General features: G+C 52.2%; 1 protein-coding gene across 1 annotated transcript; it reads right to left on the bottom strand.

Annotated features, from left to right (window-relative positions):
• Window positions 1-962: 962 nt before the first annotated feature.
• Window positions 963-1853, bottom strand: LOC134507629 (olfactory receptor 14A16-like; the record flags this gene model as incomplete). The annotated part of the gene is made up of 1 exon (XM_063318424.1): window positions 963-1853. A coding segment is annotated over exon 1 (891 nt), but the record flags the coding sequence as incomplete, so codon positions are not given.
• Between the last annotated feature and the right edge of the window lie 22385 nt (window positions 1854-24238).

Here is a 24238-nt window from a genome sequence, read left to right on the forward strand (position 1 = left end):
TTCCTACAATACAAACATGGACTTCTTCAGAAGACCAACCAGCCTCCCCAAGCTGGGGCGAGAGGCCAGTGGTGGTTGTTAGTGGATAAGATGTAAGCATTACCCTAGGGCATCTTACCCCTAGTGTCCATCACAGACAGGGACAGAGAAGAACCTGCTCTGCTGGTCCTTTCTGTCTTTCCCAGGAGCCCTGGCTGGGCGAGGGACCTGCTGCTTGTCCCCAGCCTGCACACTCACACAGTTAAGCTGCACACAGGTGTTTTCGATTGCGGGGCGCTTTCCTGGGCATTTCCTTGAGAGCAACTTTGGAAGAAGGCCTGAGCCTTCAGGCACCGCCCTGCGGCAATGCCACGGTGTGACGGAGGAGCTGTTGGGGAGGCCAGCTCTGCCGGAGAAGCGCCCAGTGCCTGTCCCTGCCTGTGGGGACAGGACAGCACACAGCAGGAGTATGAGCTGCCAGAGCACACGGTCCTTACAGCAACACCTGCGCTCAGCAGGAGAGTGTGGAAACAGAAAGAGAATAAGTCTGAAAAGAGCAAGGCTGGGGCTCCCTGACAGTGCTGCTGTGCTGAGACCCTTTCCCCTCCACCTCTGCTCACAGGCACAGCCCTGCAGCTCCAGAGCAGGTCCCAAAGGAAGGATCTTGGGCAAACAAGTCGCTAGAAGATTCTTTCTTTTGTTTAAGGACACAGAGAGCACTGGTCCTCTTTTACAATGTCTCTGGGATTCACAAATTAAGGTAGATGCATAATTATAAACAGCAAAAATGATGACACTTCTTTGTGGACAGCATTATACAAAGAAAACCAATGCCAAAATCACAAACTCAAACCAAAACTAACACAAGCTACAGAAGAAGGACTTGCCCTGTAACAAGTTACATTCTGAGTGGTTTCCAAAACAAGACCGAAGAAGTTTATTGCTTCTGAAAATTATCTGGTCATCAGTTTCCACAGGGCATCCTTGAGCTCCTGGTTCCTCATGCTGTAGATGAGGGGGTTCAGTGCTGGAGGCACCACTGAGTACAGCACAGCCACCGCCAGGTCGAGAACTGGGGAGGAGATGGAGGGGGGCTTCAGGTAGGCAAACACGGCAGTGCTGACAAACAGGGAGACCACGGCCAGGTGAGGGAGGCACGTGGAAAAGGCTTTGTGCCGTCCCTGCTCAGAGGGGATCCTCAGCACGGCCCTGAAGATCTGCACATAGGACAGCACGATGAACACAAAACAACCAAATGCTAAACAGACACTAACAACAATAAGTCCAACTTCCCTGAGGGAGTCTGAGTGTGAGCAGGAGAGCTTGAGGATCTGGGGGATTTCACAGAAGAACTGGTCCAGGGCATTGCCCTGGCAGAGGGGCAGGGAAAATGTATTGGCCGTGTGCAGGAGAGCATGGAGAAACCCACTGCCCCAGGCAGCTGCTGCCATGTGGACACAAGCTCTGCTGCCCAGGAGGGTCCCGTAGTGCAGGGGTTTGCAGATGGCAAGGTAGCGGTCATAGGACATGACGGTGAGAAGATAAAACTCTGCTGCAGCACTGAAGAAGAAAGAAAAAACCTGTGCAGCACATCCCCAGTAGGAGATGGCCCTGGTGTCCCAGAGGGAATTGGCCATGGTTTTGGGAAGAGTAGTAGAGATGGAGCCCAGGTCAAGAACAGAGAGGTTGAGGAGGAAGAAGTACATGGGGGTGTGGAGGCGGTGGTCACAGGCGATGGCGGTGATGATGAGGCCGTTGGCCAGGAGGGCAGCCAGGTAGATGCCCAGGAAGAGCCCGAAGTGCAAGAGCTGCAGCTCCCGTGTGTCTGCGAACGCCAGGAGGAGGAACTGGGTGATGGAGCTGCTGTTGGACATTTGCTCTTTCTTAGCATGGGGGCCTTGTCCAAAGGAGGAAAAAAACAGAAAAAAAATTAGGACAGACGCCTTATAGCAAAGACAATTTCCTTTTCTGTGTGTTTTTGATTTTCTACCATCACGTCTGGTAACTGTTTTTTTTAGGGGAAGAAATCCTCATTTTTATGACTGAAAGTGTGGAAAATATGGAGTCTTAAGACAGGACAGGACACAAGGCTCTGTTCTCTGTCGTTTAGTGCAAAGCCAGGAGAGCTGCAGTGTCCATCAGTCTTTTTTCCATCTGCCCTGCGCTTCTGCTTGTGCTGCCTTGAAGATGACTTCACACACAAATTCCTCTTAAAAAACAAACCCAAACAAATAACTGAACTCATATGGGAACAGCGGAGCACTGTTTGAACGGACAAATATACAAATTCTTCTCTTTCCCAAACCAGAGTTAGAGCTGTGATGGAGAGAGCAGGACACAACCCCTCACAGAGACAATCAAAGGACTCTGCGAGGACAGTGCCCGACCCCCAGGGAAAGGCTCAGCCCTCCCTAGGATCCCACAGGAGAGCTCTGCCTTTCTGGGGGCAGCTGGCAAGCCCAGCAGGACAGGCAAAGCAGAGAGTCTGGGGTCCCGGAGACGAGGTGTTCTGAGGGGAGAGTCAGCTCATTGCCCAGCAGAGAATGCCCAGAAGACGTCTCCAGTGAAGGACCAACCGAGAGATGCCTGAACGCCCCCTCCCCAGTGCGTGTTGGCAGTTTCCCCCAGCCCTTGCCCATGTCTCTGCTGCCTGGAGCTGCCCCTGCCAGGAGCTGCTGCTCTGTGCCCACGTCTCCTCCCTGTCCCTGCTCCCACAGCCCATCCCACCCGCTGGGGGCTCAGCTCTGCCCTGCAGACCCCTCCTGGCAGCAGGGCACTGCCCAGGGCCATCTCCCTCTTTGTGGCTCCTCAGGAGGAGAGGAGAGAAAGCCTGATGCTGGAAGCAAAGGTGCTGCTGGTGCTGTGTGTAGGGAGAGGAGGGGCTGAAGGCACTTTGTGAGCTTTCTGGCAGATCTGCTGATCCCTCAGTGGACCAGTGACAGCTCCTTTCCCTCAGGAGACAGCTGAGAGCACAGACCCTGCAATGTCTTCATCTTCCAGGCAGCCCCTGCCTTGTCTTTCCTCTGTAAATGCTGCCTCTGCCAGTGCTCTGGGGGAGATCTGCAGCTGTGGGCAGCCCTGACCCACACAGCACACACTCGAAAAAGAGCCAAAGGACCCTGCCCTGAGGGGAGTCTCTCCTTTTCCCCACAGCTTCTCCCCACAGACGCTCGGGGGGGAACTCCTTGGGCAGGCTGAGAGCTGACCCTGGCAAGCAGCAGAGTCCCTGCCCCGGCACACAGAGCCCTGGGCTGCAGGGACCCTGCTCTCAAGGACAGCCCTGGGCACCCCTGCCTGCACACCCACCTGTCTTCAAAACCCTGCCACAGTCCCTCGCAGAAGGCAGCCCTCCTTCCTTGTCGCTGCCATGGTGCAGCAGGGCATCCCTGCTCGGAAGCACGGCCTCCTTCTCCACACCAGAGAAGCCAGGAGAGCCATCCTGACAGCTCCTCTCAGCCAGCCCTAGAACATCCCTCCAGGAGACCCCCCTGCATTGCCCCACAGCCAGAGACTGACTGTGTCAACAGGCGTGAAGATTTCCCCGAGAACGAGCTCAGAACTCTCCTCCCACTCCCAGCTGCCTTTATCCTCTCTGTGCCTGGCTCCTCTCGGGTGCCTGCAGGCAGTGCCCTCAGCCCTGCTGCGCTTGGCAGAGGAGCTGCTCCTGGGCAGAGCTGTCTCTCTGCAGCGCTGCCCGCTTGCCATCAGCTCCCTCCATGCCAGGAGCCCAGCCCAGCTCAGCAGCAGAGGACCAGCCCAAGGCAGCCCTTTCTCTGCCCCCTCGGGGCTCCCTCCAGCTGTCCCTGGGGCTCCAGGGGAACCTGCTGGGAAACAGGATGAAGTCACCACTGATGTTCCCTCCCTCAGCTGGGCAGAGACACTTCTTTCCTGCAGTTGCATTTCTCAATTAGACAGATAGAAGTCCAAGAATACCTTTTTTGTTTCATTCTTTAACAGGACACCCAGACAGTGCTGGGGAAGAATCTGCTTTAACTGTTCTGAGAAAAGCGATTCAGCCAAGTCAATGGAGGGTCCTCATCCTGGGCTTGGAGGCCTCTGGGCTAAAAGAGGAGCATGCCACAAACCCAGTGGAGGTGGGATTCCTCTTGTCTCACTTCAGATGTGCCCCAAATAGGCTCCTGTATGTGAGCTCCTTGTCTGAGCTCCCTTGCTAAAGAATGGAGATGGAGGGCAGGAGTCAGATGTGCTGACACAGACACCTGGGGACACATTTGGTGCCAGAGGTGACCAAGATGCATGCTGGTCACCGCAAGCTCTAATGCAACAGTTCATAGAGACAGGGCAGTGTCTGGGGGCATCTTCTTGGAGGCTGGTCAGAAAATATTTTGGCCAGCTTCGATGAGAGGAGACGACCACACATAGGACAAGTGAACCTGTAACTCTTCCTTATGTCCAGGGCAGCCCATGGAGGGATTCAGCTGACCAAATGGAGTCATGTGGCACAGGGAAAGACAAGTCTCTTATTGTGGTAATTGTCTTATGTGCCTAACTTTATTCAGGGCAGCTGAATCTTACTTAATTGACACATTCAGGCCTGTGGTGCTGTGGGAGGTGCCAGGGCTCTCCAGCACAACTGCACGCAGCTGACATGGACAGCACAGGTCCTGTACAGGAGCCCCGTCCCCATCCAGACTAGCTGTGGGACAGGCATCCCCCAGGGCATCTCAGAGAGAGGCGCTGCCTTTGGGCCACTGACTGAATCCCACCACTGCAGTGACGCAGGGGCTGTCCCTTCTCTTTAGGGTAGATGCCGGGCAGGGCATGAATACCAAGCACATCACACCAGGGTCTCCACACGTGTTCCTTCACTCTCACACTCTGCTGGTTCTTCTCTCCTCCAGAGTTTAACCATCCCCTTGATGATACAGTCATGGATCAGGCCAATGATTTTCACCGTGGACCTCAATCACAGGATTTCCACACTCAAGGACATTGTCAACATCATCTCTTCCTTCCTGAGATCAGCTTCCCCCCCAGCACAGGCCCTCAGGCCTGCAGAGACACAACAGAGAGCAAAGCCCTCTCCTGCTCAGACTGACTGCTGAGCTCTGTTTCTCTCTGGCCCGTCGGAAAGCAGGGTTTGTTCTCTTTGAGAGAACCTCATTTCTTCTTCACACGACTATCTCCCATCCACTCCAGCATGTCTCTGCTCTGAAGCAAAGCCTTTGCATAACTGAGGTCTTGAGGTCTTGGAAGAAGGTTTTCCCACTGCAATTATGCTCTCAGCCCAAATGTGCCACAGCTGAGGTGCTGCAGCCCAGCCATGCCCCTGATGCCCTCAGCCTGGGGCACAGAGAGGAGGAGCTGGAGCTGTGTGTGCAACCTCTTCCTTCCACTTAGAGGGAAGAACAGCTGAGGGGTGTTGGGACAGCTCACATGCCTGGGCTGCTGTGCTGGGTGGGCTCAGGAGATCAGGAGGCCAGGAAGGTCAGGAGGGGTTTGCCCTCAGTGTGAAGGATCTGCTGAGATGTGTGGAGCTCCTCTATGGAATGAATGAGTTGGGTGAGCCCCTGTGGGTGAGTGTCAGAGGAGAGACTAATAAGGGTGACATTGTGGTGGGAGACAAAGAACCTATTGAAGTCCCCTTGTAGACTTTAATTGTCCTGGCTTTCAGTGGAGGGGGACCACAGCAGCATGCAAACAGTCCTGGATGTTTCTGGAAGGTCTTGGTCGAGGCACAGCTTGGGACACAACTCTTTATAGCACAGCTGCCAGTGTGGTCTGCAATGGTGACACCCATCTGCAGCTGTTCCTCTGAAAGAAGGAAGAGCTGGACATGGATGTGAAAACCAGTGTCAGCCTTGTTTTTCATGACCATGAACTCGTGGGGTCTCACCTGGGAAATAGTGGCGTCTCCCCATGGGGAAGCTCCATAGGAAAAGGAAGCATATGAGAGGTCGATGAAGAATTAAAGGAGGAATTGAGAAATAAGGGAGGTTTTAGAAAAGCCAGAGCTCCCCTGGACTTCAAGGGCACAAGGATGGGGAGTTACAGAACAGTTAATGAAGTTGAGGAACAGTTAAGGAAGTAAATGTAAATTATTGACCACCACAGAAGTGCGTCACCAGTGTTGAGTAGAGAGGAAGGATCGCTTCCCGCGACCTGCTGGCACCGCTCTTCCTAACGCACCCAGGAGGCTGTCGGCCTGCTTTGCTGCAAGGGCACACTGCTGGCTCTCGGTCAGCTGCTTGTCTATCAGAACACAAAGGTCCTTCTATGCCAAAGTGTTGAGAAGCTCTCAGGCACTCAGCCCCCAACCTGTACTGGTGCAGGGGCCTATCTCTCCCTGGGTCCAGGGCTTGCTTTTCCCTTTGCTGAACTTCGTGAGGACCTTCTCTGCCCAGTTTTGGGCATGCCAATAATTATCACAGTCTGCCTGAATCACAAGATATCAACACAATGGATATTTTCAACTAGTGGAAATGTTGTTTTTTCACGTAAAAAACAGTGCTAGCTTTGGGTGCCGTGACCATGAAATAGTGAGGTCTCACCTCCCAAGGAGAAGGAGAATAGAATGCAGATGACAGACCTCAGAGGAGCAGACTTTGGCCTAGTCTTCTGACTTTTTTGGGGGGAGCCCATGTGAGCAGCACAGAAGGGCAGCAGAGGGTCTGCAGTACAGTGGTCTGCAAGGACAGTGTCTTTCAAGTGCGAGAGTGCGGTCATACCCATAGTCAGGACAACAAGCAGAGCTACCAGAAGAAGAGCTGGGGGAAACAAGACACTCATGGGGAAGCTCTATAGAATAAAAGAAGCATGAAGAGGTGGATGCCAGGATGAAAACAAAGGAGGAATTGAGGAATATGGTTGGTTTTAGAAAAGCCAAAGCTCCCGTAGAGTTGACACTTGCAAGGGTTTTGAAGGGCACAACAATGAGCAGTTACTCCTTCAGGAACAGCTAAAGAATAAACAAAGATAATGTGTGGTCATGGCTGAATTTGCAGAGAGTAGGTGTAGATAGGTACGAGGTACTCTTGGCCTGCGTCTTCACCAGCAAGGTCTCCCAGGTCTGTGTGCTCAAGAGGCAGAAACCCATGCGAAATCCAGCAGTGGATGCAGATCAAGTCAGGGGCTACATGGGTTAGGTCAACCTTTGGTAGTCCATTGGACCAGACAGGATGAATCCAAGGACGTTGAGAGACCAGGCTGATGTCAGAGCAGGGCTGCTCTGATCCATTTTGGATCACTTTGCGTGGCTGGGCAGCAGCTCTGTGGAAATGGCCCTGCGGCTCCTTGAGTTTTATCAGGCCAAACAAGAGCCAGCAGCAAAGGCGGCCAACAGCATCTGAGGCTGTATGAGCAGGAGCACAGCCAGGAGAAGTGATTGTCCTGCTCTGCTCAGCACCTTTTACACCACACCCTGCCCAGTGACAGTGAGACAATGGCAAACAGGAGCCAGCTCACTGGAGGGCCACTAAGGTGGTAGCCCTTCCATTGTCCTTCAAGTGTTTGTGTGATTTCCCTAACAACAGCAGCATATACCACAACAAAAAAACATTAAAGCAACAACATCATTGATCGGCCTAAATATAAATACCTGCCCTGGAGCAGTCTACATCTGTGGTAGCCCCTCTGGGCAATGACAATGGAATCAAAGAATCAGCATCGCAGAACAGTAGGGGTTGGAAGGTTTGAAGAGGTAAGGTCTGTTCAGAGGATGTTTAGACTTCTGTGACACTGACTGTGAAAACATCCATGAGAGGCCTTTACCCTATTTACAACCACTAACCTGAAGCCCTACCACCACCTCTAAGTGAAGGTAGTCGGGTAGCAAACACCGAGGGAAATGGGCAAGACAAATTGGAGCAGGGCTGAGTAGAGAGGAAGGATCACCTCCACCGACCTGCTGGCAGTGCTCTTCATAGTGCAGCCCAGAAAGCCATTGGCCACCTTGCTGCAGAGGTGCAAAGCCTGGAGAAGAGAAGGCTTTGGGGAGACCTAATATCAGCCATTCCACATCTTCTTGGCTGTCACCATGAAAAAGGCTCTTCACTGTTGTGCGTGATGGGAGGATGAGGGCCAATGGCATCAGCTGACACAAATGAGCAAAACTTTATCCCTGTCAAGACAGTCAAGCACTGGAGAAGATTTCCCAGAGAGCTTGTGTCATCTCCATCCTTGGAGCTTTTCAAGCCCAAAATGAAGGAAGCCCTGAGCAACCTGGTCTCACCCCATAGCTGACCCTGCTGTGGGCAGGAGGGTGGCCTAGAGATCTCCTCAGCTTCCTTCCAGCATGAATGATTCTGCGTTTCAATCCACCATCTTTCCTTCATGAGGGGAGGGAAATCAGTCAGGTTCCTGGTGACCGTGGAAGTCAACCAGAAAGTGTGGTCAGACGATCAGGGACTTTCTTGTCGCACTCCAGGCATGGTTGCTCAGATGCGGGGCTGCTTGGCAGGTCCCCCGAAACAGCCCTGATCCTTTCCATTGTTTCACCGTTTCTTTTTCCCTCTTTTCCCACTCAAAAGTTTTTCCCCTTGACCATCCTTGTACCCTCCCATGCAAATAGCCCACCTCTATTTACCCTTTCCTCCATGGTCCTTGTTTGGCTTCCTTTGTACTTTCATTTCATGTTTCCGAGCTTCTCACCATGGGAATGTGTACCTTGGTGAACAATGGCATTGATCAAGTGCCTCCTTTGATTATCTGTAGTGTCCTGCGATTCCTCATGCTGTTATCTTGTCAGAGGCAGCACATGTCAGGGAGAGCCATCTGCAGGCACACATGAACGACTGGCCCAATGGAGCTTCATTCCCGGGGGACCCTGATAAACTCTGGGATTCAGCAAATGGAAAACTCACACAGTTTTACAAGGAGAAGTGGTCAGACCTTTCCTGGGGGCAGGATCACCCCACAGGTGACAGCACGCTGTGACCTGACTGGCCAAGGACTGACCCCAAGGAGAAGGGCCTGGGCGTTACGAGGGATGCACCTTTAGCCAGTGGTACATGCGGACCGTGAACTGGACTAGCTGCACACAGGGCTGCATTAGGGGGCACACGGCCACCCAGACAAGGCACTTATCATCCCCCTTGACCCAGCACTGTTGTGGCCACATCTGGTCTAGTGTGTCTGTGTGTGGGGCTCTCTGTTCTGAAGGAAGGAGGAGGAAGTGGAGAAGCTCCAAAGGACATTGGCCAGGATGGCGTTTGAGGCCTTTGTGGAGAAGCTGAGGGAGCTGGGCTTCTGTACCTTTTGAAGTGGAGGCCCAGGGCTCTCTAGCAGTAGCCTGCACCTGCTTGAAGGGTGGCTTCAGAGGCAGTGGAGCTTTTCTTGGTAGTAGGAAGAGAAGGAAACCTCAAGAAACTGCAGCTTGGAAGGTTCAGACTGCATGTGAGGAAAAAGAAATCTCACCCAAAGGGTTGCACTGTGGTGCAAGAGGTCACCCAGAGGGAGTCTTGATCAGCCCATGGCTTTGTGTTTCAAGGAACAGCCGGTGAGAGTGGAGAGACATCAGAAAAGATACGGAAATACCGGGGTGAGAGCGATGTGGGAAAGCACAATGGGTGCCTGCAGCCTACAAGGAAAGAGGCACAGGCATGGGACAGTGATGGTCACTCTGCAGTAGAGGTGGCCTAGGGCTCTGGCCAGGCTAAAAAACCCAACAGCACCAAGGTCTTTGTCCCTTTGGCTATGGCAGTTGCCTCTGCCACCAAGGCCCACCAGAAGAAACTTTGTTTTGAGGCTCTGGACTTGGTTTCTGCTTCATGGTTGCATGGGGAAGCCGGGAGGTGTTGCACAGTTTCCCTACCCTTGTCCTTGCTCACCCTCACACCCCACTGCCCCCAGGAAGAGCCCTGAGCCACACCTGAGGGGCAGGATCTGCCTTCCCAGGGCCTGAGGGTCAGGTTTGGCCCTTCTGCTTCATCAAACAAAGCAACAGTTTTCTCCACATTACAGCCACCTGCACTGTGCCTTTGCCTTCCTGCAATCACAGCCTCCAGCTATCTCCTCTAACGAGTCCATGGGGAGACTTTGTCAGTAGTGGCCCTCAGTGGGGCCCATTAATGCTTCCAGGTACTTTGAGTTTTGCCTCTGGCTTCTTGAGCAGTGTTTTCAATCTTCTCTCAGTATCTGAGGTTCATGGACTCAGAGCTAAATACACCATGGGGCTCATTGAAGTACAGAAAGCCCTAAAGACCTATTTCTCTTCCTTCAATTTCCTTCAAGTCTTCAAGACTTCTACAGCTAATTGGAGTTCTTTCATAATGTAGTTAAGAAGGAAGATTTCAATCAGAACCTAATAAATTATTTTTTTTTTAGTTGAAAGGGTTTCTTTTAATTTACATTTCAGTCAAGAGAAAAGGTGATAGAAGTCTTCTGCAACTGATATTGATCCAGAGGGTCTCCTCAGGAGGTCTGGATGGCTAGGAAAAGCAGTCCCTTGAGGTCTGACACTGTGTGGACAGCCTTGCTCCTCACCCCCACCCCAACCCCACCATCTCTGTCATTGCCCAGTTGGGATTTACATCATTTTCCTTCCATCAGACTTCGCCGCCGATCTCTGCAGCTGGATGTTACAGCTCCATTGCACCAGCTCCCTCTGGCTCTCCTTACAGACCTGGCTGCGCCCAGGCACAGGAGGGTTTCTCCTCTTTGCAAGCAAAGAAAAGTAAAGCCTGATCATGTCAGATCGTGTTTGATAGACAATAAAACACCCTCTGCGGCCATATGCTAAGTACCTGCTGCCTCTAATGAGGTTGCTTTTCTGCAAGGGGTAGAATCATAGAATCATAGAATTATAGAATTGCTGAGGTTGGAAGGGACCTTTAAGATCATCGAGTCCAACCTTTAACCTACCCTGACAAAAGCCACTTCTAAACCATGTCCCTAAGTGCCCCATCTACCCTTTTTTTAAACACCTCCAGGGGTGGTGAATCCACCACCTCCCTGGGCAGCCTATTCCAAAGTTTAATAACCCTTTCAGTGAAAAAGTGTTTCCTAATATCCAATCTAAACCTCCCCTGACGTAACTTGAACCCGTTTCCTCTCGTCCTATCACTTGTCACCAGGGAGAAGAGGTCAGCCCCCATCTCTCTACAACCTCCTTTCAGGGAGTTGTAGAGGGTGAGAAGGTCTCCCCTCAGCCTCCTCTTCTCCAGGCTAAACAACCCCAGCTCCCTCAGTCGTTCTTCAGAAGGTTTGTCCTCCAGACCCCTCATCAGCTTTGTAGCCCTTCTCTGGACACGCTCCAACACCTCAATGTCCCTCTTGTAGCGAGGGGCCCAAAACTGAACGCAGTACTCGAGGTGGGGCCTCACCAGTGCCGAGTACAAGGGGGATGATCGCTTCCCTAGTCCGGTTCACCACACTATTCCTGACACAGGCTTGATGCTGTTGGCCTTCTTGGCCACCTGGGCACACTGCTGGCTCATATTCAGCCGGCTGTCCACCAACACCCCCAGGTCCTTTTCTGCCGGGCTGCTTTCGAGCCACTCTGCCCCAAGCCTGCAGCGTTGCTTGGGGTTGTTGTGACCGAAATGAAGGACCCGGCACTTGGCCTTATTAAACCTCATACAGTTGGCCATGGCCCATCGATCCAGCCTGTCCAGGTCCCTCTGGGGAGCCTTCCTACCCTCAGGCAGATCAACACTCCCACCTAGTTTGGTGTCATCTGCAAACGTACTGAGGGTGTACTCAATCCCCTCATCCACATCATCGATAAAGATATGAAACAAAACTGGCCCCAAAACTGAGCCCTGAGGGACACCACTGGTGACCAGCTGCCAAGAGGATTTCACTTGGCCTTGTTGAACCTCATACCATTGGTCTCAGCCCATCAGTCCAGCCTGTCCACATCCCTCTGCAGAGCCAACCTTCCCTCAAGCAGATCAACACGCCCACCCAGTTTAGTGTCATCTGCGAACTTACTGAGGGTGCATTCGATCCCTTCATCCAGATCATTGATAAAGATGTTAAAGAGAACCGGCCCCAGCACCGAACCCGGGGGGACACCACTTGTGACCGGACACCAACTGGATTTAACTCCATTTACCACCACTCTCTGGGCACGGCCATCCAGCCAGTTTTTTACCCAGCGAAGAGTAAACCTCTCCAGGCCATGAGCAGCCAGTTTCTCCAGGAGAATGCTCTGGGAAACGGTGTCAAAAGCTTTGCAAAAATCCCAGTAGACAACATCCACAGCTTTTCCCTCATCCACTAAGTGGGTCACCTTATCATAGAAGGATATTAGGTTTGATAGGCATGACCTGCCCTTCACAAACCCATGCTGACTGGGCCTGATCACCCTGTGCTCCTGCATGTGCCGTGTAATGGCACTGAGGAGGATCTGTTCCATGACCTTCCCAGGCACCGAGGTCAGACTGACTGGCCTGTGGTTCCCCGGATCCTCCTTCCGGCCCTTCTTGTGGATGGGTGTCACATTTGCCAACCTCCAGTCAGCTGGGACCTCCCCGGTTGTCCAGGACTGCTCGTAAATGATGCAAAGTGGCCTGGTGAGCACTTCTGCCAGCTCTTTCAATACCCTTGGGTGGATCCCATCCGGCCCCATAGATTTGTGCACCTCCAGGTGCTGAAGCAGGTCCCTCACCGTTTCCCTTTGGATTACAGGGGCTTCATTCTGCTCCCCATCCCTGTCTTCTAGCTCAGGGCTCTGGGTACTCAGGGAACAACTGGTCCTACTGCTGAAGACTGAGGCAAAGACTTCATTAAGTACCTCAGCCTTTTCCTCATCCTTGGTCACTATGTTGCTGGCCCCATCTACTAGAGGACAGACATAATCCTTAGTCCTCTTCTTATTGCTAATATATTTATAGAAACTTTTTTTGTTGTCCTTGACAACAGAAGCCAGGTTTAGCTCTAGCTGGGCTTTGGCCCTCCGGATTGTTTCCCTCCATAGCTTCACTACCTCTTTGTAGTCCTCTTGAGTGGCCTGCCCTTCCTTCCAGAGGCCATAGATCCTCTTTTTTTCCCTAAGTTGCAACACTAGCTCCCTGTTTAGCCAGGCCGGTCTTTTTCCCCGACGGCTTGTCTTCTGGCACGTGGGGACAGCCTGCTCCTGCGCCTTTAAGACTTCCTTCTTGAAAATCATCCAGGCTTCCTGGGCTCCTTTGCCCTGGAGGACTGCCTCCCAGGGGACTTTGTCAGCCAGGCTCCTGAAAAGCCCAAAGTCCGCCCTCCGGAAGTCCAAGGTAGCAGTTCTGCTGACCCCTCTCCCTGCTTCTCGCAGAATCGAAAACTCTATCATTTCATGGTCACTGTTCCCGAGACAGCCTCCAACCCTCACATCCCCCACAAGACCTTCCCTGTTTACAAACAACAGATCCAGCAGGGCACCTTCCCTAGTTGGCTCTCTCACCAGCTGTGTCAGGAAGTTATCCCCAGTACATTCCAGGAACCTTCTAGACTCTTCCCTCCCTGCTGTATTGTATTCCCAGCAGATGTCCGGCAAATTGAAGTCCCCCACAAGGACAAGAGCTCGCGATCTTGAGACTTCTCCCAGCTGTTTATAGAATATTTCATCTGCCTCCTCATCCTGGTTGGGCGGTCTATAACAGACTGCTACTACGATATCCGCCTTGTTAGCCCTGCCCCTGATTCTTACCCAGAAACACTCAGTCTCATTATCACCATCATTTAGTTCAAAGCATTCATAACACTCCCTGACATACAGGGCCACCCCCCCGCCTCTCCTTGCTTGCCTATCCTTCCTAAAGAGCCTATAGGCATCCATGGCAGCGCTACAGCTACGTGAGTCATCCCACCACGTTTCTGTGATGGCGACCACGTCATAATTCTCCTGCTGCACAATGGCTCCCAGCTCCTCCTGTTTGTTGGCCGTGCTACGTGCATTAGTGTAGAAGCACTTCAGCTGGGCTATCGGTCCTTTCTCCTTTTTCCTGGCGGGAGCCGAAATTCTGCCACCCCCAGACTTATTCCAAAGGAGCCTGGTTACGCCCCCTATCTTTTCCAAGTCTAGTGCCAGCATGCCAACTTCAGGCTTTTTGTAGCAAGCTTGGATCTATCCCCATCCCCCTTCGAATCTAGTTTAAAGCCCTGTCAATAAGCCGTGCCAACTCCTGCCCTAAAACAGGGCTTTCCCCCTCTGAGACAGGCTTTTGCCGTCTATTGCCAGCAGGCCTGGCGTCCTGAAAAGCAGCCCATAGTCAAAGAACCCAAAGTCCTGCCGATGACACCAGTCTCTGAGCCAGGCATGGAACAGCTGGCATTTCCCGTTAATCTTCTCAGCAATCCTCGCAACTGTTGGGATAGAAGCAAACACTACTTGTGCTCCTGATCCCCTCACCAGCCGTCCCAGGACCCTGAAGTCTTTCTTCATTGCCCTCAGGCTTCTTCCTGAAATTTCATCATTGCCTAGCTGAAAAATCCATAAAGGGTAGTAGTCAGTAGGCCTAACTAGGGTAGGGAGTTTCTTCTGGACATCCTTAACTTTGGCCCCAGGGAGACAGCAGACTTCCCTACAGATTGGGTCTGGTCTACATATGGGACCTTCCACTCCCTTCAGAATCGAGTCCCCTACTACAAGGACCCATCTTTCTTTCCTAACCGAGGATGTTGTTATACGAGGCGTAATCCGTCTTGGCCTCGGTGACAACTCCGAGTTCAGCAAGCTGTTGTCCTTCTCATCCTCCGCTTCCCTTTGCAGAACATCATATCCGTTCTGCAAGGGCACCTGGGATGGTGTGGGGGTCACCTGGGTGGCACGCCTGCCACGCCAGACGGGGACTTGTTGCCACTGGCCCCTGTCCTCTGAATCTCCACATTCAGCCACGCTGCTAGAGGGTGGGGAGTGCTCTGTATGTGGAGCTCTGTCTGCCTGAGGTGCTTCTTTCAGGGAAGGCAGGATGCGACTCCAGTTATCTATCTCCTGTTCACAATCCCTTATACTTCTCAAACGACTTACCTCCTCACGGAGCTCCATCACGAGGTGAAGGAGTTCCTCTACCTGGGCACACCTCCCACAGGTCTGCTCGCCACTACCATTCAACACCGGCGCAAGAGCAGGGCACACCCTGCAGCCTGACACCTGGGTGGCAGCATGTTCCCACGCAAGCTCTGTCTGAGTGGCCACATCGGAGCTGCTCGGTGCAGAGCTCAGGGATAGCATGGCCTTCTGCCGAGTTCTTGCCATGACGTCCTGGTCAGGTCGAGAGGTTTCCAGTAACTTACTGTTCAAGGAGCTGCGTCCTGTACTGTGAAGTGGACTCAGCTCTCACTTAGGGCTGCCACAGTCCCACAGGAGGGGGGATTCCTCTTGCCTCTCTTCAGGTGGGCACAAAATAGGCACCTGCTGCATGGGAGCTGCTGGTCTCAGCTCCCAGCGTCATTCCTGGAGATGGAGGCCAGCAGTGAGCTCTTCAGACTCAAACACCTACTGACATTTCAGGTCTCAGACGTGGTCCAAGATACGTGCCGGTAACTGCAAGATCTAACGGAGCAGTTCATAGAGACAGGGCAGTATCTGGTGCCGTCATCTTTGAGATTCACGAGGAATTCCTTTGGCCACCAGCACGTGCCCACATTTCGGACAACTGAACTTTTCCCTACTCTTTCAACCCAGGGCAGCCTTCTGAGGTAGTCAGGGGACCAGATGTACTCATTGCCATTGACATCATCCATCTTCTCCATCAGCCGTGTATACTAGATCCCCACTGACTGTAACGGCAGATGTCTCATGGACATCCCCACATCCCCTAACCTAATTCAGGGCAGCTACTCAATGGCCATGGACAGGCCTGTTGTGCCACAGGAGGTGCCAGGGCTCTCCAGCACAACTGCAGGTGGCCGGCAGGGACTGCACAGGACCTACAGGAAAGGCATCGCCTTCAGAGTGGGTGCGAGACACACACTCCAGATGCCATGTCTCATAGATTCAGTTTCTGTTGGCTGGCAACTGAATCCCACGAGGGCAATGAGGCAGGGTCTGACCCACCTCCATCCAGTCGATGCAGAGCAGTTCAGGAACAGGAAGCACATCACACTGGGGTCTCCACTCAGTTGCCTATTTAAGCAACACAAGGAAGTCTCCAGAATAATGACCCCAGGTCTTATTGGAGACATTAATGACCCTGACACCACTGGAAGGGGAACACAGCAGCATGCATACTGTCCAGCAGGTTTCTGGGTCTCTTGGGACAACATCTTTGCACAGGCGCAAGGTAGGCCAACAAAGGTGTTGCTGAGTCCAGTCAATTCAGAGGGAATTCTGATCAGGGGTGTGAAAATGTCAGCCTGGGCTGTAGCGACCATGAAATAGTGGGGTCTCAGCTCCCAAGGGGACTGAGAAAAGACTGAAGCCAGACTACAGATGCTGGGTCTCTAGAGGAGAAATGGGGATGGCTTTAGGTAAGCTAGAGCTTCCCAAGAGTAGAGCCTTGCAAGGCAAGGGTTCGAGGGCACCAAGAGGAGAGGCTGCTGCTTCAGGAACAGTTAAAGAAGAAACAAAGAGAATGAGTGGCCACTGCTGGAATTTAGTAACAGCGGGTGTAGATGAATCTGAGATTCTCTGTGTCATTCTTGCCTTGGTCTCCTCCAGCAAGCTCTCCCAGGCCTTTGTGCCTTGAGGCAGGACTCTGGAGGGAGAAAACACCGTGGTGAATTTGGAGAGAGTCAGGAGTTACTTGAGCAAACACAATCCTTAGCAGTCTATGGGACTGGAGGGGTGGCATCCGAGGGAGCTGAGAGGGCAGGACGATGCCACAGTAAAGCCACTCTCCATCATCATTGAAAGCATCTGGAGTTTGCGGGAACTCCCTAACAACTGGCAGCACCCAAATGCTGCAGGCACTTTCTGCTGTGACCCTGCTTTGCGTAGAATGTTGGTCTGTAGAAATCTTGCAAGGTCACTTCCAGCCTGAACGGAAAGTTCCCAGAACAGGCCAGTGTCTGCCACCCTGAGACCTGGAATCTGCACCCTGCTCTTCGTCCTCACTCCCTCGGGAGCTGAGACTCCACTCTTTCTTTGCTACTAGAGCCAAGGCTGACAAGGATGACACAGGTTTTCTGATCCAGGTGAGCATCGCCTTGCTTGGCCCATCTGGCAGCTGTGCTAAAAAGCTGAGGCAAAGAGCCTCCAGACGCCTAAAGGAGCATTTGCACCGTGCTCTCCTGGGAATGTCAGGGGGTGCTGGGCTGACTTTTGACTGCCAGGTGCCCACCCAGCTTCACTCCCGCTCCCCCTCCTTCTCCACTCGCCTTGCTGTCTGCAGGGCTGTTTCTCTCCATGTGTCTCACTCCTCTCTCTTACGGTGACTGCACGCTGCTGTTTAGCCTTGCTTCAATATGCTATCACAGAGGTGCCACGAGAATTGCTTACTGGCTCAGCTTTGGGCAGTGGCATGTCCCCTTTGAAGCCAGCTGAAAGTGGCGCTCTCTCACAGGGAGTCACCTCTTGATCCCTTTTCTCCTAAGCCACCTCTGCAGCCCCCTCACCCCTACCAAAACCTAGCCATGCCAACGCAATACACAGGGTCATTGATGTCCCCGGTAAGACGTTAAGTCGTTGGTGAGCCCAAGACTTCCTCAGGTTGGTTAAATAAGAGTTGGTCCCCTTCCTCTCCTTCATTATAGGTTCTTTGTGTCAGAGCAGAGATGTGCTGGACCTCAGTCGTGGCACCAGGGCCAAGCTCAGGCGTGCAACAAAGCCAGCTGTTACCAAGTGCCCAAGTACCATGCAGGCAAAAGGTTTGCGTCAGAGCATGCTGGGGGGGATGGCAGATGGCAATGTAAAGGGGAAAGGAGGAGATCAATCCCTGCTCTCCTCAGGACGAGAGAGAAGCAGGGCTGGACTCTGCAGCCCCACCAGGAGAGGGCTTTGCTGTCTGCAGGGTCTCTGCAGCCCCAGAGGGCCTGTGGTGCAGGTGAAGCTGATCTCCAGGCAGGACAAGGGGCTTTTGCAAGTGTCCTTGGCTACGGGTATCCTGAGATCCAGGAACACTGTGAAAATCATTGCTCTGTTCCTTGACTGCATCATCAAAGGGATGACTGAGGGATGTGGGAGAAGCACTCCCTGCATTACTGGATTGAGATGGGACAGCACTTGCCTCACTGCAGTTGCTTGAAGGAAAGCACTGAACGCCTCAGAAGGTCTCTTGGGGTCTCTTACACGGCTGCTCGGAATGGGGATGATGTTCGCGCAAGTCCTGTGCTGTCCCTGCCGGCTGCACGCAGTTGTGCTGGAGAGCCCTGGCACCTCAGGCAGCTCCACAGGATGGAGTTAACCTTGAAATTGGGCAGCTGCCCTGAATTGGGTTGGGCATTGTAGGGGTGCCAGTGAGAACCCAGCCCTAACTGCCAATGGAGATCTGGTAAAGACAGCTGGTGGAGAAGAGAGAGAGACGTAGCTCTTCAGATGGCAATGACTCCATTTGCTCAGAGGAATAGCTCTATAGGCTGCCCTGTACATAGTGAGCAGGAACAGGCTTCATTGTCCTAAAGGTGGCCATCTGCTGTCACTTCAGCTGCCCAAAGCAATGCCCCAAGAGCCGCCAAAATGATGGCCCCAGACGCTGCCCTGTCCCTCTGAACTGCTCCATCAAAGTTTAGAGATACGTGCACATGTCTTGGGCCACCTCTGGCACTTCAAATGTGCACTGTGGTTTGCAGGGGTACAGGAGATTCCTCCCTTTCATTGTCTGGGTGTCCTGTCTCATAGGTGGAAAAGAAGAGGTCGTTCTGGGACCTAACTCTGCCTCTGATAGGGGAAATGATACTGCCGGAAAGGAATGTCCCCCCCAACAGCTGAGGGAGGAAACATCAGTCATGACTTCAGCTTGTTTCACAGCAGGTTCCCCTGGAGCCTCAGGGACATCTTTGGTGGAGCCACAGCGAGCCGAGAAAGTGCCACCTGATGAGGTCAGAAGTCCTTGTTTGCATTGCATGGAGGAGACTCAAGCATGCACATCATGTGCATGTGGGGAGAGGAACCCGAGTTGAGCACAAGTGCCACCAGCTATTCCCAGAGCGTCCACGAAGGCCTGTGGGACACACTCTGTCTTCGGGTAACTTGACTTTGAGAGGAACGTCCTCTGGGAAACCACCTGGATGCCGCACTGGGATGTGCTTCCGTGAACCAGGGTCCCTATGTCCATACCTCATGCCATGAGGCATCTCAGATGGGCACCACACCACAGGGCTGAGGTGCCTCCCAGCATCTGGGAGTGGCAGCAGGAGGCCAGAGAGTCCCCACGCCTCTGCACGTGGAAGGGAAGGGCTCGCGGCTTTGAACAGCCCTGTCAGAGCCCTGACAATTCTGCGTGTGACTTCAGGAACAACCCCACCAGCCCAATGAGATTTCTCTCACCTGCCTTTTCTCACCTAAAATTTTCCATGGAAAAAGGGGATTAGGACAATTTGTCATCATCAATGGCGTTTCCCCTAATGGGAATGGGGAACGTCCCCAACCTTAGGAAAAATCTCTTCCTCCTCCCTCCCATGACCTGCCCCATAATTGCAGTTGGGAACAGCCTCAGCATGGGGCTGCTGGTGGAAAACATGGAAACCTGCTACAGCTCCACCACCCTGACTGTCCTCCCACTGGGCACAGCACCATCTCTGCTCACAGCGCTCTTAGGGCTATTTCCTGCACCTTTGGCAGGTACAGAGTGGCTCCTGCTGGTGGCCACATGCTATGACCAGTACTTGGCTCTGTGCCACCCCCTGCTCTCTGCAAGACTCCGGAACTGGAAGGGTTGTCGCTAGAAGACAGCTGCACCTTGGCTGGGGGGATTTCTGTCATCTGCAGTAATCATTTCCTTCTTGTCCCAGACACATTGGCTGGCCCTGATGTACTAGACCACTTTTGTGATTTTGCCCCAAGGCTGGAGCTCTCCTGCAGTGACACCATGACGCTCATGCTCTCAGCTTTGGAAACGTGCTGTTTAGATCCAGTCTTCCCCTTCCTGGTCACACCGGCATCTTGTGTGTGCATCAGAGCTTCCATGGCCACCGAATTAATTCGCATCAGGTGCAGGGATGCTTTACATGTGCCCTTATACAGCCCTGACCATATCAAGAATCCTTCAGTACTCCTTCAGGAGTTTGTTTGATTTCCCAAGGAGTATCAGTACCTATTAAAAAAAATCTAAACATACATATGTCCAATGCAGCAGTCTGCATCTCTGTTAGAAGCCTTGAAGCAGTGTCCGGGGGAGCAGGGCTTGAGGTGTGAGCATCCCGTGAGTTGACGGATCCCCTTTCCCAGCAGGTGGGGTCAGGGCTTGGCTGTCCTGCTTGGTGACACACATCAAGGGCTTTCACAACCACATTCCACATTTCATTTTCCACCTCGAAGCAGCACCTCTGACTTCCTGCTTCACCAGCCTCCAAGGACTCTCGGAAACTCTTGGAGGTTTGCTGCTGACTTTTACTTGTCTTGAGGCTTGTTCAGTCTTTCAGGATCTGCAGTTCAGGCACTTGGCACCAGAGGGCTCATTAACATGCAAAACGCCCTAACAAGTCAAGTCTCTGGGCATATTTTTCCTTAAAGTCTTCAATTCTCGTGTGCTTAATTAGAGAAGTTTCAGGAATGTAATCAAAGTGAAATAATATGATTACTAAACAACAAGAAGAAAGGGTTTCTTTTGTCTTTTTCCTACTTTATTTTTCTGCTTATACATGAATGGAAATCAGCAGTCTCTACATGATACTGATCCTGAGCGTCTGCTAATGCAGCCTGAACAGATATGAAAATCAAGACCCTTTGTGTTCCACAACCTATGGCCAGTCTTCATCCTGCCCCCAACCCAGCACTTCTCTCATCAGCCCCCTGGGACTTACAGCAGCCCTGTTCCAATCTGAGCTTCCTCCACTGAAGCTGCGCGGTTCAGCCCATTGGCACCGGTTCCCACCTGGGTTACTTGGAGAACGAGCAGCACACGGACACAGAAGGGTGTTTGTCACTTGCCAACAAATGGAAACAAAGGAATGCATAGTTCAGTAAAAAAATGAGACATTCCTCAGCTATGTGTAAAGTCCACATTACCCCCACCGAAATCTGCTTCCTACAGTGGCTAACCTTAGACCAACAGAAAACATAATTTTTGTTAAATCACAGATCCCAAGACTTCCCAAAAGATTCCCTGTCCTGGACTTTCTTTCTTTGTCCATAATTGTTCTTTGCACGCAGTGAGGCTTACACTCACGTCACGAGCTCCCTCGATTCGCAGAGAGAAGCAAAGAGACAAAGTAAATCAAATGGTCTTTTGAACACACAAATCTGCCTAAAGGGGGCCCTGAGCAGCAACAAGCTTTTGGACAAATCATGGAATAACAGAATGATGGAATGTGTGGGGTTGGAAGGGACCTTGAAAGGTCATCTAGTCCAACCCCCTGCAGTAAGCAGGGACACCGACAACTAGATCAGGTTGCTCAGAGGCTCATCAAACCTGGCCTTGAATGTCTCCAGGGATGGGGCCTCCACGCCGTCTCTGGGCAACCTGTGCCACTGTCTCACCACCCTCAGTGGAAAGAACTTCTTCCTAAACTCTAATCTAAACCTGCCCTGCTCTAGTTTAAAACCATTGTCCCTCGTCCTAAGGCTACATGCCCTTGCAAACAGCCTTGCAACAGCTTTCTGACAGGGCCCCTTCAGGTACTGGAAGGCCGCTATAAGGTCTCCCCGGAGCCTTGTATGAGCACATTGTCTTTTAATTACCTCCAGGGGTGGTGCCTCGGACACTTCCCTGTGCAGCCTGTTCCAATGCCTGAAAAACCTTTCAGGGGAAAGATTGTTCCTAATATCCAGTCTAAACCTCTGCTGGGGCAACTGGCGGCCGTTTCCTCTTCTCCTATTGCTTGTTTCTTGGGAGAAGAGACCGACCCCCACCTCTGTACACCCTCCTTTCAGGGAGTTGTAGAGAGCGAAGTTGTAGAGAGCGAGAAGGTCTCCCCTCAGCCTCCTTTTCTCCAGGCTAAACAGCCCCAGCTCCCTCAGCTGCTCCTCATCAGACTTGTTCTCCAGACTCCTCACCAGCTTCATTGCTCTTCTCTGGACCTGCTCCAGCCCCTCAATGTCTTTTTTGTGGTGGGGGGTGCAAAACTGGACACGGCAATCAAGGTGGGCCAAGTGCAAGGTCCTGCACTTGGGTCAGGACAACCCTCGTTACCAATACAGGCTGGGGGATGACTTGATAGAGAGCAGCCCTGTGGAAAAGGACTTGGGGGTCCTGGTGGATGAAAAGCTGGACATGAGCTAACAACGTGCGCCTGCAGCCCAGAAGGCAATCGTGTCCTGGGCTGCATCAAAAGAAGCATGGCCAGCAGACCCAGAGAGGGGATTCTCCCCCTCTACTCTGCTCTCGTGAGACCCCACCTGGAGTACTGTGTCCAGCTCTGGAGCCCTCAGCACAAGAAGGACATGGACCTGCTGGAGCAGGTCCAGAGGAGGGCCACGAAGATGATCAAAGGGCTGGAGCACCTCTCCTGTGAAGACAGGCTGAGAGAGGTTGGGGTTGTTCAGCCTGGAGAAGAGAAGGCTCCGGGGAGACCTTATAGTGGCCTTCCCGTACCTGAAGGGGCCCTGTCAGAAAGCTGTTGCAAGGCTGTTTGCAAGGGCATGTAGCCTTAGGACGAGGGACAATGGTTTTAAACTAGAGCAGGGCAGGTTTAGATTAGAGTTTAGGAAGAAGTTCTTTCCACTGAGGGTGGTGAGACAGTGGCACAGGTTGCCCAGAGACGGGGTGGAGGCCCCATCCCTGGAGACATTCAAGGCCAGGTTTGATGAGCCTCTGAGCAACCTGATCTAGTTGTCGGTGTCCCTGCTTACTGCAGGGGGTTGGACTAGATGACCTTTCAAGGTCCCTTCCAACCCCACACATTCCATCATTCTGTTATTCCATGATTTGTCCAAAAGCTTGTTGCTGCTCAGGGCCCCCTTTAGGCAGATTTGTGTGTTCAAAAGACCATTTGATTTACTTTGTCTCTTTGCTTCTCTCTGCGAATCGAGGGAGCTCGTGACGTGAGTGTAAGCCTCACTGCGTGCAAAGAACAATTATGGACAAAGAAAGAAAGTCCAGGACAGGGAATCTTTTGGGAAGTCTTGGGATCTGTGATTTAACAAAAATTATGTTTTCTGTTGGTCTAAGGTTAGCCACTGTAGGAAGCAGATTTCGGTGGGGGTAATGTGGACTTTACACATAGCTGAGGAATGTCTCATTTTTTTACTGAACTATGCATCCCTTTGTTTCCATTTGTTGGCAAGTGACAAACACCCTTCTGTGTCCGTGTGCTGCTCGTTCTCCAAGTAACCCAGGTGGGAACCGGTGCCAATGGGCTGAACCGCGCAGCTTCAGTGGAGGAAGCTCAGATTGGAACAGGGCTGCTGTAAGTCCCAGGGGGCTGATGAGAGAAGTGCTGGGTTGGGGGCAGGATGAAGACTGGCCATAGGTTGTGGAACACAAAGGGTCTTGATTTTCATATCTGTTCAGGCTGCATTAGCAGACGCTCAGGATCAGTATCATGTAGAGACTGCTGATTTCCATTCATGTATAAGCAGAAAAATAAAGTAGGAAAAAGAAAAAAGAAACCCTTTCTTCTTGTTGTTTAGTAATCATATTATTTCACTTTGATTACATTCCTGAAACTTCTCTAATTAAGCACATGAGAATTGAAGACTTTTAAGGAAAAATATGCCCAGAGACTTGACTTGTTAGGGCGTTTTGCATGTTAATGAGCCCTCTGGTGCCAAGTGCCTGAACTGCAGATCCTGAAAGACTGAACAAGCCTCAAGACAAGTAAAAGTCAGCAGCAAACCTCCAAGAGTTTCCGAGAGTCCTTGGAGGCTGGTGAAGCAGGAAGTCAGAGGTGCTGCTTCGAGGTGGAAAATGAAATGTGGAATGTGGTTGTGAAAGCCCTTGATGTGTGTCACCAAACAGGACAGCCAAGCCCTGACCCCATCCCTGCAATTATGGGGAGAGAGGAAGAAGAGATTTTTCCGAAGGCTGGGGACGTTCCCTATTCCCATTAGGGGAAATGCCATTGATAATGACAAATTGTCTAATCCCCTTTTACCATGGAAAATTTTAGGTCTTCCTGTCCCCTCTCTCCTTGTGGGTACGCCTTCGAGTGACAACATTTGTTTCTCTGTTAGGTGCCTAAGGACATTGGGAAGGAAGTTCAGAGAGGTGAAACACGGAGGTGTCTGTGCTTCTGAGTGCATCATAGTCCCTAGACGTGCTCTGTTCTGTGGGAAGGGTGAGAAAAGCCATCTTCTGGAGGGCAGCGACACTCCTGCTTGCAGAACCCTTTCGGACTGCGCGGG

The sequence above is a fragment of the Chroicocephalus ridibundus genome, chromosome 25, assembly GCF_963924245.1.
Source record: "Chroicocephalus ridibundus chromosome 25, bChrRid1.1, whole genome shotgun sequence".
In the NCBI taxonomy this organism is placed as follows: Eukaryota; Metazoa; Chordata; class Aves; order Charadriiformes; family Laridae; genus Chroicocephalus; species Chroicocephalus ridibundus.